Source organism: Monopterus albus, unplaced genomic scaffold (genome assembly GCF_001952655.1).
Source record: "Monopterus albus unplaced genomic scaffold, M_albus_1.0 scaffold23.1, whole genome shotgun sequence".
Lineage (NCBI taxonomy): Eukaryota > Metazoa > Chordata > Actinopteri > Synbranchiformes > Synbranchidae > Monopterus > Monopterus albus.
The window spans coordinates 1,298,299-1,316,544 of record NW_018127903.1 but is presented as its reverse complement, the minus strand read 5'-3'; the positions used below and the strand labels follow the sequence as shown (position 1 = coordinate 1,316,544).

The 18,246-nt window shown below is 42.0% G+C and overlaps 1 protein-coding gene across 5 annotated transcripts in view; it reads right to left on the bottom strand.

Annotated features, from left to right (window-relative positions):
- Positions 1-18,246, bottom strand: part of arb2a (ARB2 cotranscriptional regulator A) — a 142,880-nt gene that overhangs the window by 67,033 nt on the left and 57,601 nt on the right. For all 5 annotated transcript variants that reach the window (XM_020594637.1, XM_020594638.1, XM_020594640.1 and 2 more), the window contains one exon: positions 9,004-9,123. In XM_020594637.1, the coding sequence (XP_020450293.1) occupies positions 9,004-9,123 (120 nt within the window). The remainder of the gene's footprint in view (positions 1-9,003; positions 9,124-18,246) is intronic.

The following is an 18,246-nucleotide window of genomic DNA, read 5'->3' as shown; positions in this document are numbered from 1 at the left end:
GTCTGTGAGTGCTTAGTGTTCTGTGTGTTTCATTGCATATATGCATGTTTTCTCCTTTAAAAGCAGTGTATATTGTTATATTGCATTGGCCTATTCAGGCAGCCAGCTCATGAAGCCCAAACTGAAGTAGTAAGGACACAGGGCAAAACCGGATTTTACCTTTTTAGCTTAAGTACCAGCCGTCGAAGGAAAGTATGCAAAAATAAAGACACTGTTGCTGAAGTTCTCCATCTATCCCCTCTGACTCCCACTTGTCCCCATCTTATGTTCTCTCTTTCTTTTTCGTCTCCTACTTCTCCCTCTGTCGATCCCTCTCGCTCCAGCAGGTCTGATGTGTTAGAGCTGCAGCTGAACTCTGAGTAGCACTGTCTCCGGGAAAAAAACAAAGTGATCAATGTGAGAAGGCACGAGGCGCTCATGGACAGGCCAATCAATGGTAGAAAGAACCTTGCCCAGGGCCTTATGCTAATGGAAGCACGTCCCGTAACCTCGGGAGTGAACATGCGCACTAGATCAATGGGACGAGGGTAGAACCTTACAGCAAGATCAGCCTCGGCCAGTAAATATGTAATGATGAATCCCTCAAGATTTTACTGAACTCAAATGAACTTCAACTAGCTTGACTTCTTATATCACAAAGTGGCAAGAATGACCCCATGTTGAAGAGAGGGTACGGGGTGGACGGGGCAGGACAAGAGAGATTAAAAAGAACCTGTGCACAATGGCACGTTGAGGACACATGGATTCTCACTTCCTTTTCACCAGGGTGAAAAAAGAAATAGACAAAAAGGTGAGAGGAGACTTAAGAATAGTCTCCTCAACAATACTTGTTTGAAATGTAATGATTTTAAATTACATCACCATGGCAACATCTGTGTGTTTTGTGGTATGGAGGAGAAAAGTGGGTAACCGTGAACTGATGAACACATGCTCGATTGTGGTCAGGCCAAGGGCCATATAAGACTAACTATTCAAAACAAACAGCTGACATTTAGTCGTGCCCTCAAATACCAGAGTCTGAAATTGGCATCAAGCAAAAGTATCAGCGACCAATTAGAAGTTTTGCAAGGCATAATTATGCACAAGGTAACTGATGATAAAGATAACTTTTTTCTCTGTACGCAGAAAATGACAAACAGCTGTGTATTCGAACAGCTAACTGAAAGACAAGACAAAAGGCGAACAAGTAGGGGAGAAATATACTGCAGAACTACTGTCAAAGCAGTAGAAGACATACAGACAGGATGGATTTTTTGAAATGAAAAACAAGGTTTGGAAGCATTCCTAAAATGTATTGATTGTTCTAGTGTCAGAGCCCAAAGTGAAAGTTAACAGCTCCATGTCTGCACATGATACACGAAAGTTTGATCTAAACAAAACGCATGTATCTCCAAGATTTTAAATAGTGTGCAAATCAAAGTGATGCCTTGAATCCTTTTTAACTACTGTCTGTGTCACAGACGACCTTTATAACCCTGGGCCATTAAAAAAAAGAACAAATGTCAGGGAGCTAAGAAAAACAATGAAACATATAGATGCTTTATCTAGCTATACCTACATTACTCTTAAACCAATTTTCAGGAAGATAGCTCTGTTGTAATAAGCCTCCAGGAGTCTCTAACATTTACTTTACCAAATTAGTAAAACGAATAAAAAGTCAAGCGATGGAGTTCCAAGTTAGCTGGTCGGGGCAGAGTGGTATGCATGCTAGCAAAATGGCAGAAAATATCAGGATCCTCACATCGTTTGCAACATGCTTTTGATAAAGGACTGAATGGGCACAAATCCATTATACTGTAGATATAAAACATCTGGAAAACCATTTTATTCACTGATAAGACACCAACTCCTGACTAATAAGCTAGCAAGTTAGTGGCTGTTGGTTAGTGATGCATGACAAACAGTGTGACGTTTGACAAATCACAAGACAGGAAGATGCTAGCAGCAAGTAAGATGCATGAGGAAGGAAGAGGAGCTCGATGGACAAATGGCATCCGTTCTGTATTCTGGCCAACTATAGCAATGTTATACTGCCTTTTACGCCAGCTGCTTCCCTTCAGGTAACTAAGACATTATGAAATTACTTGACTTAAAAAGACTAATGCATGGACATGTGAAATGTCAAGAGGCTGAGGAAAAATTACAAATTAACCCCAAAAAACTAACACTTAATGTTTATGCTCTGACAGATTAATTGTCTTGCAGCTGTACTCCAATAAAACAAGACAGAATAAATAATGAAGACAATCCAAAATGCAACAAACAACAAAAAATTGCAATCTCACACATAGGCAATTTCCCTAGATACTGAAAAGAGACCAGAGGTGAGTAACGTATTTTCAACCCCCTACTCCTCTCCAACACCACAAATGTAATCTAGAAACCAAAGATGCTCCTGAAACACAGAAAGAAACACCAACAAAGGTGAGAATAATGGCGACGTATTGAAGGGAATACTTCACAAAGCCTATTGTGCGAGTATCCTTTTCAGGCAGCAAACCCACTGTAATTTGGTCTGCGTCATCTGCCTCTAGTCACAATGCAGCACTACAGCTTTGAAATGGATGGCAAATGAAGGCCATTTGTACATAATCACAGCAGATACAAGAATTCAGAAGCCCTACAATGTGTTGTTGAGGTGGAAAGAAAGACCTTGGTCTATCTGTCAGTGCAGCTAAGGTTTGGAAAGGGAGGTCTTTTTCTCTCTCTTTTTTTTTTTTTTAAGAAACAAGCAAATCAATTCAAATCAAATCAGCTTGCTGGCCGTGACATTTAAACAGTTCAATTTACATCCTTATGTTAAGAGGAGAGCAGCTCTCTAAGATGCCTATTCATTCACAAAGAAATTAGACGTCTATATTTCAGCCGCTTAATAGAGCAAATATTCTGTAGCTGTACTGAGGAAGAAACCATGTCTTTTCATGGTGTACAAAGGGCTAGGCACCGTCTGTCATTACGAGCAAAGCACAAATACACAGAAAGGGATAATATACGTAATATAGACAGGACAAGAAAACAGGACCATGCAGGATACACATGCAATACCACATGCAAGTGCGTACCAAGACACACACACACATACACACTTTCTCAGTGGTGGTGGTGTATGTCCTGAGGGCTACTGTCCTGCTGTGCAGGCTGGCAGGCACTTTTGTCATGGTGGTCCTTTTGTTTCACATCAAACAAAACGCCACAGCTTTGCATACGGCTCCACTAATTTCTGCTAGTGTGCCCCAGCCATTTATCACTGCCTCTCACCCTCTCCTCCTCTCCTCCCCTAACATGGCTCTGATAGCTGCTCTCCACCAAGCTGTTCTGCTCATGACGATACAGGCTTCTCCAGGCTAGGGCTGACACACACACACAGATGTGCATAGGTGCACACACATATACCCAGGAGAAGACCGACCCATACGATATGTGTGCAGCCGCTTGCAGAGATAGACAGACACTCGCATTCACATCGGCGCATGCATGCAGACAGACACACACAGGAAACTGCATTACTACTGCACTGCTTGCAAGCCCGCCAGCTATGGAGAACCTTGAGATAAAAACAAACCTTCTCTTCATCCCCTCCAGAAGCAATAGATGGGCTAGAACTCAGAGTTTCGAAGGCGGCTGAGACATGCATACACCATTAGATGAGGGGATTTTCAGAGCCTGTGTATGGATGTCTTCACAGCTGGAATGATTTTGTCAGCAAATTAAAGTGATTTTTGCTTGTGCAGTGATAAACTCAGGTGAAGGTTACACTGGTCCTTGAAGAGAATTTCAAATAGGTATAAATGTGAAACTTAGTTTGACACAGTTTAAAGGAGTACTCAAACATTTTAGGGAATTGAATTGTTTGCTGTCTGACTGGAATTTAGATACTGTAAGAAGATCAATATCACTTTTACGTCTGTGCATTCAGTATGGTGCAGGCACTAACATCCACCATAAAGGAACTTCAAGCAACTTCAGATTTATCTTATTTATATTTTGTGTTGCATTTGCTGGCTCCTTATTGAGCTGCTGTTTACCTTGTTTCTCTTTTTAATAGCACTATCTACCCCAAACCTAAAGACTGACTATGCAAAGAAAGTAAAATATAAAACAGCTGTACTGCACACAGATATTGCAATGACTTTGTTTGGAATGTTCTCTGTGGTCAATGACTAGGAAATCTTAAGAGGACAGAAAATATAAGTACAACTACTTTTCCTTACTTGTACTTCAACTTGTGAATCCTATTAGGCGCCCACTACACACAGTGCAGCTGAAATAAACATATTGTTCATGAAGCATCTTCCCGTACCATACAAGATAAAAACCTCTAACTTAATCTGGGGATGCCACAGCAGGGAAATTCAATCCCTTCCTAAACTCTGAACAATATGTAAAACCAGCTTCTCCAACTCAGTCTGATTCAACCAGCAATGTTTCATATCTCTCCATACATCCTCCATACAGTGGTACAGTGATGAAGTCCAAAAGGACAGAAGCAATCCCCTCACTGATCTCACCGTAAGCATTTCTTCCCACATCTGACACCTAGCCAGAATCCATATATACATGAAACCGTGGACAACAGAGAGAAAGCTGGCTATATTCATCATAGTTTGAAACAGATGGCACTATACAGAAAGCGTACAGACAGATATTTTACAAGCATGTACTATATGTACAGTATGTGGCATGTTCCCTTAAAATCTGTATTCATGTTTTTGAAAGACTGTTATGGCGGCTGGCTGCTTGTCTGGTTGGCACCCACACATTCGTGTACTGGGAGACAGATGCATTCTTACATAAGACCTTATATAATGCTGCCCTGTCCTATCCAATAAGAGTGCTCCCTTTTCACTCTGTGAGTGGCAAGGTTAGTGTAGATTAGACAGCCCTTCCTCAACACAACCACTACCACCACTTACACTTATTACCCCACCCACCCACTGGACTCCTGGCAATGAAGAAAGAGGAAAAGACAGTATGAGTGGGGGGAGAGATGAAGGCCCTCACTCCGTATGGCTCTATCCGCACTATCGCTTTCCCTCGCCCTGGTACGTTCTCAGTTGAGATTTTGTTCCCAGGTGAAGAAAGCATGATACGGACCTGAAAAACAATTAAGTATGGCCAGTTTACAGTATGTGTGCTGTGTGTATAACCTGGAGAGACAGCCACAGAAATGCAGTCCACAGCTGAGCCAAAGCCTCTTAGATTTTGAAGCGAATATAGGAATAAATGGGTTCAAAACTAAGTAGTAAGATTGGGGGGAAAGCTCCATCTTTCTGTGAAACTACACAGCTGACAAAGACAGAGAAGGAGGAACGGGGAAGAACAGATGGGCCAAAGCAGACGCCAGAGAAGAGTAGAGACTCTTAGGAAGAGGCTGAGAGAAAGAGAGAACTCCCAAAACTGACATGGATGGATGGATTTTATGATCGAGAGGGGAAAAGGGTGAAAGAGTTGGGGGTGAAGAGTAAGCAGCCTTTGCTCTGCAAGTCTCTCTTTCTGTCTCACTTTCTCATTCAAAGGCAGTTAGCTACTCTTTGATGTATCTATAATTAGTCTGTACACACTGTGAAGTGTTTTAGAAGAAATCAAATTGCAATGAAACACTCGAGTGCTCCAAACAGGGGCTAACATGCTCCGGAATAAGGGGAGTGGGCAGGAGAAATTAATGGCGGGCCTTTTTGATGTGCTTGATCAGAAATGTATTTATTAACTGCAAAGGGGAGTAGTAATTAACCCACAGACAGCTTGTTTTCTCTGGGTCTTCTCATGTGTCAAATGGTTCATCCTGCAAGGCTCCACTCTCCACTTGCCTGCTCATGTGCACACACCCCCCATCCCGTCCCGCTGGACCACTTTCTCCTCAATTAAGTAGATGCTGAATGTGTATATGTATGTGTGTATGCTTGCATATGCACGAGTGTGCCCATGTTTATGTCTTGAGTGCAAAAACAGCAATATCAAGTAAAAAAAACAACATATACAGTATATATATATATTTACAGTGGCTACTTAAAATCCCAAATGTATATTTATATGTTGCTGCTGCTAAGTGCATGTCTGTGAGAGGGGAGATTCTATATGAACAATGCTCTGAAACAGAAGCTATATTTCAGACTCTGCTCAACATGACTGACCTGGACACCTCGATAAACTTGTCAAAGTTACTGACAGGTAGAGGTGAGTGACTGAGAGTAACTAACAAAAACTATGAACGTGCTTATGTGTTTGCGCTGGTGCCAGGACACTGATAGACATCAGAAACTGGGACAACCTCGAGTCACCACAAGGATCATCCAAGTCTCTGTTTTGGAATTATATGTTCAATACTGCATCTGCCATATGCTATGTATTTATATAGTATATAAGCACACCCGTTGAATGGGTGTTTTCACATGACAAGGACATCATATACAGTAAAAGAAAGCAGTCAAACCTTGTTGAGGCCTTTACACACACACAGAGAATCTGACTGAAGGAAACACAGAGAGACAGAAAGATACAAATAGGGAGAATAGCTAATCTTCGTCACACTAAGAAAGCCCAAGAGATTGTGAGACTGTCATGGACAAAACACTGCATGAATATTTAGCAGCCAAATTAAAATTACAAAATACTAAACAAAAAAGAGTAGGTGAAAGAAAATGAAAGAAAATAAAATATTCCTGAAAACACCAGTGGGACAAGTAGCCACCTTTTATCCCCCAACTAGGCAGATTTTCATTCTGCCTCCTCTGTCCTTCTCCCCGTCTTATGAAAAAAGCAGAGATATGTCCAAAATAATGTAGGATGTGGTGAGTCTAGCAGTAAATCCTTCATTCCAAGAAACCAGCTGATTGGTAGTGTGACCCAGCTCTCAGATCACAGATAACTAGCAGAGTTGAAAACAGTGTCATCCTTTGCAGTAATTGTACTTTAAATGCATCTAGCACAGCACTGACCATCTCAGGCATGTACTGCAACCCCAAACTTATCACCCAGAGGAGCTGTATGTGAAAACACAAATGCCAGAATCACTTGGTCTGGATATTAAACAGACTTTACCCTGCCAGCTCCCTAGTACAAAGTAATGTTTGATTGAGTCCATGTGTGAATTGAGCACATTATTAGCCAGAGAACTGATGATGTTTCTTCATGTGAGTGATGAAGCAAAAAAAATACAAACATCCAAGGGTGAGGAAAAGGGTTATTTACTCAAAGATGCCAACAAAAAACTGGAGAGACAACAAGATCCTGGAGTTTCTGTCATTAAGGGCCAACTCAAGTGTTAATGACCAAACTACAAACCAACTATATGACTGCGGACATTTTGCATCATGTCCTGCACCCTGCACACTTTATTCAGGCGCCACTACTTCTATGGACTAAACAGAGTATTTCCAGTAAGTGAGAACAAGTCTGACACAGACTATATACTGGCGTGTGCTACATGTGTGAAAGGGCAACTCCAGGTCACATGAGAAAACAGCTCATGTTAGCAATAAGCCTGGCGCCGAGCCAAGTTAGCGGTATACAAGGGAGTGCTGGGGATTAAAGATACACAAAGTTTCAGGTCAGAAGAGAACAAACCATCACTAAAATCTTTATTTTATTTATTTTGTTTAATATGATGCAGACAGATGTTTTATTGTAAGATGAGATTACCAGGAGATGCACAATTATTTTTATATAGTCTAACTTCATAGTCAGCATTTTTTTTCCAAAACCATAGCATCTGTTTGTAGGAAAATGAGGTCAATTTTTCAAATGGGGATATTGTATTTCAGTGGCACAGCAAATGAAAGTTGTCAGAAAATTTATGAAGTTAAAAACTGTGCACAAAAAGTAAAAGGTAAAACACAAAGTACCTTTATATGATCTGTAAACACTGTCTGCACCCTAACTGTCACATCCCTGCAAGCTGAATCTTTACAACATAGTGTGTTCTACATACAGGTACTGTATCATACTTGAAGAATTAGAATTAAATACAATGGTACGAAAATCCAGAGGGAGGGTTTACCCCTTCTGAAGCTTAATGACTACAGATACACGGCTTTTCGTTGTTCTATATGTCACTTGTATACACATTAGACTGGATGATAAATCAAGCAGCAAGTAAGTTAGAAAGGTACAAACACACATTTCCCCACCATTAAATATGGCTCCTAAATGCTATTCTGACCCAGTAAGGAGAATTCACTGTGTTGCTATTGGCTTTCTGTCCACAAGCTTTATTATTAGGTAACTCCAGTGATTAAAACACTAACAGAAGAGAAAGTGAGGATCAGTGTGTGATGTAGAGTCCCACTAGGACATCACAATAAACCAAAGACTAGAAAATGAGGTATTAACCTCAGAACCCTTCACATAAGCTGCAAAAGACACACTGTAGACCCATTTAGCTAAAGGGTGGGGTTATAAAGCTAAAAGGTAGGACAAACTTTTACTTTCACCTTCCCTAGTGCACCATTTACTCTTTCAAATGCACTTCCCTCCTACCATATTTCAACCTACCGTCTGTCCATCTTAAAGCTGGTAGAGCTGTTTGCTCTGCAGCAGATCTGGTCTGACAGTACCACTGTTGTCATACACTATTGCCCTCTCTTTTTCCTTGTTCTTGATGTGCAGAGGAGGTGGATAGTGCCCAAGGACAAGGATGAACCAGGCTATTTACAGAAGCAGTACTTTTACAAAGAAACTAAATGGAATTTATTTTTAATTGTTCCATCATGTTTCACACACTATCACTCCGCTGATTGTCTCCCCGAGGTGACTGGTTCAGCATCTTTGTAAATATGTGTGCGCAAGTTTGAGAAGTTTTTCTTTTTTTTTTTTTTGCAGAGTAATATGTTTTATGGGTCTTGTATGTATTGTAGTACTGCAAACATGAGTATGAGTGGAAAATTTAGATTTTCAAACAAGAACATGCATGTGAGTGATCGTGCTGACAGGAGTGTATTGTGTGTCTCAGGGTGTCTTTATGCCAGTGGGAGGTAGGAAGGATAAGCGGAAAACTAAAACACTCACCAGCTCAACGAAAGACAGCCCTCCATAGCTATGAGCCATGATGAAGACATTCTTGGCTGCGGCTTTGGACACAAAGTGATCCCACACATACAGCACGTGATCTTCAGAGGAACTATTTTCCTGAAACACAAAGGAGACACTCTAATGTTAGATCCATAACCAGAAAGACTGAGGGAAAACATATGAGCTTGGACAGTGTCGACAAACTATGTGCAATTAAGAAACATTTAAGGTGTCCAACCACTGACGCTGAAGCATAAGTAGAGCTGTCAGAAATGTAACATTACAGTATCAAAACTTGCACCCTAGGGCCAGACAAAAAAAAAAAAAAATGTAACTAAAAAGTTGTAATGACCTGAAGTGATTCCTATAATGAGCCACACCTCAACAGAACAGTAAGTCTTGCATATTGCAACTTCCCTAAATGTAAAACTCAAAAGGGTTGGTGACATAATGTTTAAATCTTAATTTGTAACCCAACATTGAATCTATGGCACACCTACAGGCCAGCAGAGGCACAGCAGCAAGACACTAGGGCACGGTCAAAGCAACAGAGACAAAATATATACATACACATACAAAACATGCAAACCCAGAGACCGTTTTGCACCTAAAATCACAAATAAATAAACCTGCATACAGTAGGTTTTTCCTCTCCTCTGCATGCACACAGTGATACACACACACTTGCAGGAACACACATACAGTATGCAACGAGAAGACTTGTTTAATTAACCACAGATGTAAGCGCTTATCCAGGGCTGGAAAGAACAATAATAGAAGTACAGGGAAGAGAAAAGGGCATCTGTTAATAAACTTGTGACATTGATTCTAGACTTTGATTTCCTATCAAACTGTGTGGTACACGACAGAAATCAACAGCACACTGCACGCTACACATAGAGCCTTGAAGACTAGAAACACCTGTATCCCTAAGTCACAACGCAGCTGCAATGCTGTATTTACTGTAACATAGCACTATACTGGATGCAAACATGGCATTCACACACACACAAACCTTTAGCTTCATTAGCATACAAATGTAAATGTAAAAAAAAAGAATATCTCACAACAAGCAAATACATAGTCTACAGAGAATGGAACCTCATCTCTTAATGGAGTGTCAAACTGTTCTCTGTGACTCCAAAACATTAGTGACAAGAAGTAAAGGACAGATGAGGTGTCTTCAGAGACTATCCTGTTAGTTTCCATAGATGTGTTGGAATTTTACTAAATAAGAATATTATCACAGAAAGAAAATTACTGTACTTCAACATTCACTCTCATAAAGCTGGTAACTGGTAGTGGTAAATGCTCTTATACTTGCATAGCGCTTTTCTATGCATTGCAGCACACTCAAAGCACTTTCACGCTATTTGCCCATTCACACACCGGTGACATCACCGAGAGCAACTGGGGGGTTCATTGTGTTGCTCAAGGACACTTCAACACGTGGACTGGACAAGCCAAGACTCAAACTCCCAACCTTCCGGTTAGGAGAGGACCCACTCTACCTCCTCAGGAAAAAAGGTTTACTTTTAGAAGAAATTAAAGCAGCATGTGATTCGATGAAATGTTTTCACTTACGTTCATCTGTGTACAAGTGCGTGTGAGTGGTTGTGTTATTTGATGATGTGCGCTTCTGAGACTGTGTTTGTCTCGAGGTAAATTAACCTGTCGGTGTTTGTGTTTACTGCTACATTAGCACCCACCTTCATTCACAGAGCGTGATGTATGAGTAGGCAACGCCACTCTGTCCTGCCCTTCCACCATCAGTGTTGTGCATGTGCTTGTGCGCATGTGGGTTACCTTGCGAGCATGGATGCTCTGGCTAAAGCAGAGTTGCATGTCTGAAAGTCTGTGACATCAAAGTCCTTTGAAGTCTCACTCCTCTCTCCTCTGCCATGTCATCCTTCATCTGTGAAGCTTGTTTCATTAGCCTACCTCCGCCATCACTGCTTCGCTGTCTTCTACTGTACCTTCTTTTTCTACTCTGCTGCTTCCACCTGTTCTCCGCTCTCCTTTTACTTCCACCTCTGCAGCCACCCTGTACTAACAATGCCTGACACAGAGATATTAGGCAGGGTTTTCTACCATACATACCGTGGCACCTTTAAATGTGTGTTTTGACATTTACTAGAACAAAACATTTAAAATTACTGATATCAGCTGACTGCAAAATGTTTGCTTTTCCATACCATAAAAAACAGTAATCATTTTAAGAAACATACTAAATGTTTAACATCTTCATGGAGGTAAATGATGCAGCTGAATCCAGCACCAAATCTTTAACACCAACATACACCCTTTTCAAGCACCCTCCACAGCAAGCAACAGAGAAGCGACAGAGCGACTGACTACCTGGCATGGCAGTGCAGTGAATTATCTACACAGCATTTGCATACTGTTGCAATTATTTCCTGGGGTTAATTAGCTGCAGTGGAGCACACTGCCCTGTGAGACCAGCTTCCTGTCACCAGCTCTCATACAGAATCTTAGTTTATTTATTTATTTTCCACAGTTTCCCCATACTGTCTGTGTGTTTTTGTCACTGTGTGTGTTATGTTATGTGTGCATCTGCCATGACTGTCAAGACGGCATCCCAGTTGCACACCTGTTGCCAACATCCTTCAGCCACGACTGTCAAGGGACATTTCAGGGTGTGTACTCTTTGTCTGTGAATATATAGTGATCTATACTGTCCCCACAGAAAAGATGAAATACAAATGTCCTCTAGACAGTCTCAAAACCAGACATTCACTCAAATGTGGACAGCTCACTATTATCAAAAAGAACTAAAAACAAATAAAAATGGTGGTGGGAGGTACAGAAAACATGTAGATTGATAGGTGGACAGGTACAGTAACTAGAGAGACAGATAATATTTACACAGAGAGAGACAGACAGAGCCATGCAGTGTATTTATATGGATCTAACAGGAAGAGACAGTAGGTTACAGTAAGAGTTAAAAGTGGTGTTGTACCGGACTACGGTACATTATATTTAGAGGTGTCTCCATGTTTTTGTCCTCCCCAGCCACATACATGAGAAGGTCAGACTATTAGGAACACCTCTGAATACAATGTAGTCCAGTACAACACCACCTTTAACTATGACCCCAATAATGAACATATAATTGAATTTATCCATTTATGACAATCTCACCAAAAGCTGAAACATTTTAAGCTTCATAAACACAAATGTTAAGGCAGAAATGTTGCACTGAAGTGCATACAGATGTACAGGTGGTCATAATGTTATGCCTGATCGCCGTATATATATATACAGCATGTTTTTGTATATATACATTGAGTCTATACTCCAAAGGCTGTAATGAGTTAAAGCAAAATGTGGTTTTAGGCAAGTTCCTGCTACCCAATCAACAGAATGCTGATTAAGTGCTATAGTTTACATCACCATAAAACCTGTTAGACAGCCTCCTACACAACACTGTGAATGACTAGCCACGCCACTTCCATTTCATAAGTAGCTCTGTTTGCCTTGCAATTGTAACTTAAGTTGTAAGAATTTGTTCAGTTTAGCTTCTTCCTTTACTTACACAATAACAACTCACAATCCTTACCAAAGCCACACATTAGTGCATGCACCCATGCATACAAACACACACACTGCTGCACGCACACAAATGCAAACTCACACGCACCCCTGCTTCCTCAAAAGTTATTTGATCCAATACTTGCCCTGTGTTTATTCACTGTAATGAGAAGCAGGGAGAGCAGAGCATTGCAGAGGAGTGTGCTGCAGCCACAATAACAGTCCCAGTGCCAACACAAACCCAGTGTCTGACCAACACAGGAAACAATGAATCTAACAACATCAACGCACGTTGACAAACAACCATTTTGGACCTCCCTGCTTCTCCCTTCTGCTCCTTCTCCAAAGTCATCCAAAGCACAATTTCTGCTAGGGCGATGGTGAGCAGTGTGGACCGAAAGAAATCTAGTGGATAAGAGCCTTTATACTTTTTACATTCAGAAACCTTTCAGTGGGAGCCAGAAGTGTCAGGACAGTGTCACAGAATGCCTAAACAACTTCATTGGGTTTAGAATCTTTTGCCTGGGCAGTACTGGTTCCAATCTTGCAAAAATGCCAATAAGTACTTAATGGTGTTAGAGTGAGAGCTGAAGTAGATTCAAAAATAATACAAAGATACCACACAACCATATTATCCCACTGTTCCTTCTTGCAAAGAAAACAGTAGAAACAAATTACTGAAATTACACAGGAGCTCTTTCACTCATTCTCACTCACTCACACAAACTCTGGCTGACCAATCTCTCTCCATCTCTCAGCCCCCTCCTGCTCTCAGGCCACACACTGGGTAAACCCACCTGCAGCCCTAGTCATTACACTCTGTAATATGTACTGATCAGCACGGAACAAGATTGTTTTCATTTGGTCTAATGATTAAATATTAAATGTACATAATTACATATTTGGAATTACCAAAGAGGTTATTAGAGTCAGTTAGTTTGTGTGCACGTGATCGCATACATGTTTCTGTGCACACAATTAAAAAGTGGACCTCAACAACACCTGTTTGCAATTGCATTCTAATCAATGTCTGGGACGTGCACTCCTTTGCCATCTCTTTTCCTTTTTTCCCTTCCCTTTCCATCTTTGTTTCTTTCTTTACTCACATTTAAGGCAGACAGAGAGCTGAAGCTAGCTAGAAGCTGTCTGGGAGCTGATGGGTCTGCTGGAGGTGGGGGGGGGAGTATGGAGCAAATTAGCAGCAGAGATGGGAAAATAATGACTGTGGCATTGTGGGTAATTAGCAGGTATAGTACCTATGGAGAGTTGGGAATATAATGATGTGAGAAAGAGACAGAGAAAAGGGAGAATGAGGTGAAAAACGTGTGCAAGAGTAACAAGAGGGGAAAGGCTGCATGTGTGTGTGTGTGTGTGGGTGTGTGTGTGTGTGGGTGTGTGTGTGTGTGGGTGTGTGTGTGTGTGGGTGTGTGTGTGTGTGGGTGTGTGTGTGTGTGGGTGTGTGTGTGTGTGGGTGTGTGTGTGTGTGGGTGTGTGTGTGTGTGGGTGTGTGTGTGTGTGGGTGTGTGTGTGTGTGGGTGTGTGTGTGTGTGGGTGTGTGTGTGTGTGGGTGTGTGTGTGTGTGGGTGTGTGTGTGTGTGGGTGTGTGTGTGTGTGGGTGTGTGTGTGTGTGGGTGTGTGTGTGTGTGGGTGTGTGTGTGTGTGGGTGTGTGTGTGTGTGGGTGTGTGTGTGTGTGGGTGTGTGTGTGTGTGGGTGTGTGTGTGTGTGGGTGTGTGTGTGTGTGGGTGTGTGTGTGTGTGGGTGTGTGTGTGTGTGGGTGTGTGTGTGTGTGGGTGTGTGTGTGTGTGGGTGTGTGTGTGTGTGGGTGTGTGTGTGTGTGGGTGTGTGTGTGTGTGGGTGTGTGTGTGTGTGGGTGTGTGTGTGTGTGGGTGTGTGTGTGTGTGTATATGTGTGTGTGAGACAGAGGGAGAGAGAGAGAGAGAGCAATGTATGTGTAGGCGTGCTATTTGACTTTGCAATGAGGAAATATACAGTATAAGTTGAGACTGCGTGAGTGAGAAAGAGAGCAAGCGAAAGGAGAAAAACTATAGAGTGCATGTCATCCCACGTGCAGATTAGCCTGCTCAGAGTGTATACAATAAAATAGCATGACCTTGGTGGGGTCAGTCTTCTCTGACAATATTTGCCAGGGCATTGTTTCAAATCAATAACTCATTAACAAAGTACAAAGGAAGTTGCTGTGGGTTTGTGAGATTCTTTATTAGAAAAGAGCGGCTGCAGGCCAGAAAGGTCATCACTGTGACATCTCGGCTAGCCTCGCGCTGCCGCCCAGATTGTCAGGTGAAATTACTGCGAGCCATTAATTGACATAAGGCAAAGGAGAGCGGGCAGGCAGACAAGGCTGTGTTTGTTCCAGGATGACCCTGAGGTGCTGTGTGTGTGTGTGTGTGTGTGTGTGTGTGTGTGTGTGTGTACATTTACTGTATGTGTGTCAGTGTATGTCTTTATTCAGGTCAGCCTGTATCCACAACAGAGCAATGTGCAGAGAGAGAGAGAGAGAGAGAGGGAGAGAGATCAGTGGGTGGGGAGGTGTGAGGGAGAGCAGGACGGATGTGTTTGATGGTTGACCTGACTAGAAGATTGGGAGCAGGGGATCTAAGGCCAGCTACACTGGTTCTGCCTTGAGCAAACACACAGGTATTCATACACACACGGATGTTATGTACTACACAACACACGTAGCCCAAAATGTTCACACTAAAAAGCACAAAATCTAACAGACTCCCTCCCTGCACTAAATTCTAAGACAAGAAGATTAACCTGAAGTTCAAACATGCCACACACCACAGTGCTCTTGTATTGTGGCCTTAAACATGGATACTAAACTCATAAAGCCCAATACACACAGGCCAAAGCTTTTTCTCTACCACACTCTCACAGAAATACACACCCTTATACAAAGTTGGCATCTAGCCAATTTGCTCTCTGCAGCAAGCAGGTGAGCTGCCCTCTAGCCCTGGTCATTGACCTCTCCTCTGACCAAGTTCAGAGGTTAAGTCCCTACCTGTCCTTGCAAATGCTGAGCTTTACTTCCTGGCACGACCACAAGTCAAAGGTCAAATAAACCCTGTCTGTATAATTGCTTGTGGGCCACAGATTGGGGCAAAGGGGTGAAGGTGACAAAGAGCAAAAACCTAGTCTCATAAAGAAACACTGCAGCACCATGCCATATACAATTACCGGTGTGTGTGTGGCTTGTGTGTCCATGTTATAAAGTTTATAATCAAGTTTTGTTGTGTGTGTATGTGTGTATAGGTGTGTGCGCACATACGTTGGTGAATTCTCAGGACGTTTTGTAGCAGTGTGAACATGAGGGAGAAAATACATGATCTGCTAAACACAGACAAGGACAAAAGGCTAGCACGCCCCTGCAGACAGCTGCAGTTGGAAAAATGGATTTTGGAGAGGCAGGGCCTGTTGCCTCATTTAGGAAACACGCTCTGTGCAGTCCATAACAATAAGATCAGTGTACTGTCGTCTACATGCTACATGCATCACTACATGTGTCCCCTTCTGCAGTCAAGAGACCACAATAACTTGCACCTGAATTGAAGACTGAAAAACTAAAGATGTGATAAATAAAACAAAAGGAAAATAAACAACGCCTTGAGTGGAAACACCAACACACTGAAGAACCCCGGTATTTTTCCTCCATGGTGGTATGACTGTGCCAAACACATAAATGTAGAGAAAAGCAGAGAGATGTCATAGTGACAGCATTCAACGTCCACTGGACTCAGTCATACAGATCTCTCATGCTTGATGTTGCACTGAAACTGAATATAGTGGGAGAGAAAGAACAGAAGAAATAGCCTCAATCTGCTACTTTAAAAATCTATTGGAGTGAGGGCCCCTCGGTCTCTCTCTCCCTCTTTGAACATTTAAGAAATGTGAGATGTTAAAGGGAAAAGTATTAAAAAAAACACTATGAGAGAAACCAAGAAAAGTATTCCAGTCATTTATAAAAATAAGTGGTGCTTAAAGAAAAGCAAAGCTCTGTGTTTTGTCCCTTTTGCTCTTTTTTCCCCTGCTTCTTTCCAGGGCCTGCAGGCCTAATCCCAGCCAGCCAGCCTTGGGTGAACTCTTTGGAAGCTTCTTAAGCCCATGAATGTGCCTTTTGTTCCTGCCATTCCTCCGCTTGGCTGACAGAAAATAGCTAACTGGATTACTGCTAAAATTCAGAGTAATGTGAACTCCCAAACTTCTATATGGCTAAGAAAGCTCACCCCCAAACCTTCCACTATCCTCATCAGCATCCTTCCTATCAGGCTTTCTATCCTTCCATCCCTCCCTCTGTCCTCTCGCTCTCCCTCCTCCACCAACATCCCCCTAAACATGGCCCAGTGGTGAGTGATCTGGAGAAGAGGAGAGGGATTAGATAAGGTTGAGAGGTTGCACACTATGAACCCAAGGCTAAAAAGTATGAATCCTAAAAGCAGTTAAGAGCTTATTAATGTGTCTAAGGAAGCGTATTAATCAACTCAACTATATCAGGGGCTGGTGTGTGTGTGTGTTTTGTGTGTGTATGTGTTTGTGAGTCAATGTAGTAAAAGAAGAAAGGGTAAATTGTGATTTTTGTGTCTCTCATAGGTATGAATACGAAGTAAGATGGGGTTAATTCAAGCTTATGGTATTTCTGTGTAAAGTTGGATTTAAGAATATTGCAAGGAGCAGTGGGTATATACTGTCTTTGAGTGTGTGTTTCTAAATGTCTGTGTGCAGGTGGTCTGGCAGCTCAGTGAGACTTGGGGTGTGAGGTGTAGTGAATAAAAAGCGTTGTGTGTGAGAGCGTGCATGTTTCTTGGGTGGGTGCTGTTAAAGATGAAAACAGCCCCGCTAAAGAGGTTTGATTTGATCCACCACCCACCCTGACTAACAGAGGTGCAGGAGAAAGAGATATATACACACACGCACACACGTCAAAACCTTAGTTCTTTTTCCACCACTTTTTTGTCTACTGGTTTGTGTGTGTGTGCACACAATATCTGAATGTGTGCTTATGTGGACAGAGGCAGAGCAGTGGAGAGTAAAGCAGTGCAGGAGGAGGCGTGGATGATAGAGGTAAGGTCACACACACTAACATCCTTCTGACCTCTAGATCAAAGGTCAAAATTCAAGGGGCACCAACACAGAGCCAACCTGCTCACTCATTAATCTTTATCCTGAGTCCTGCAATCCTGGCATCTAAGGACAAGTGTATTTGGCTGGAAAATCTAAACCTTCTACATGACCCCCATTTTGCTGGTTAATGAAGGCAAAATGGTATTAGCCTGCTCCTGTGAAAAAATAGATAAAGAAAGCATTTTTAAATCTCTCTCTCTATCTTTGTATGCTTTTAAATGACATAACACAGAATACTGTGATGGTATGAAGTGATAAAACTTTAATCTTAAAGCGTAAAGTATATTAAACAGAAAAAGAGTGGTGACCTGACATGACACTAGACTAGCATGATATTTCCTTCAGTTACTAGGTTTTCTGTCCTGGCTTCCACTAAAAGAAATAGTTAAAAGTCAACGGTTTAATAGTTAAAAATCAACTGTTTAAATGCACACCGGCTCTTGTCTCAGTGCATCTGACCCTGACAAAGACCAGTATCAAGATGTGAATATGACCGCACGCCTCCTCGTAGGACAGGGAAACCTTGGTTGGGACCATATTAGCAATAT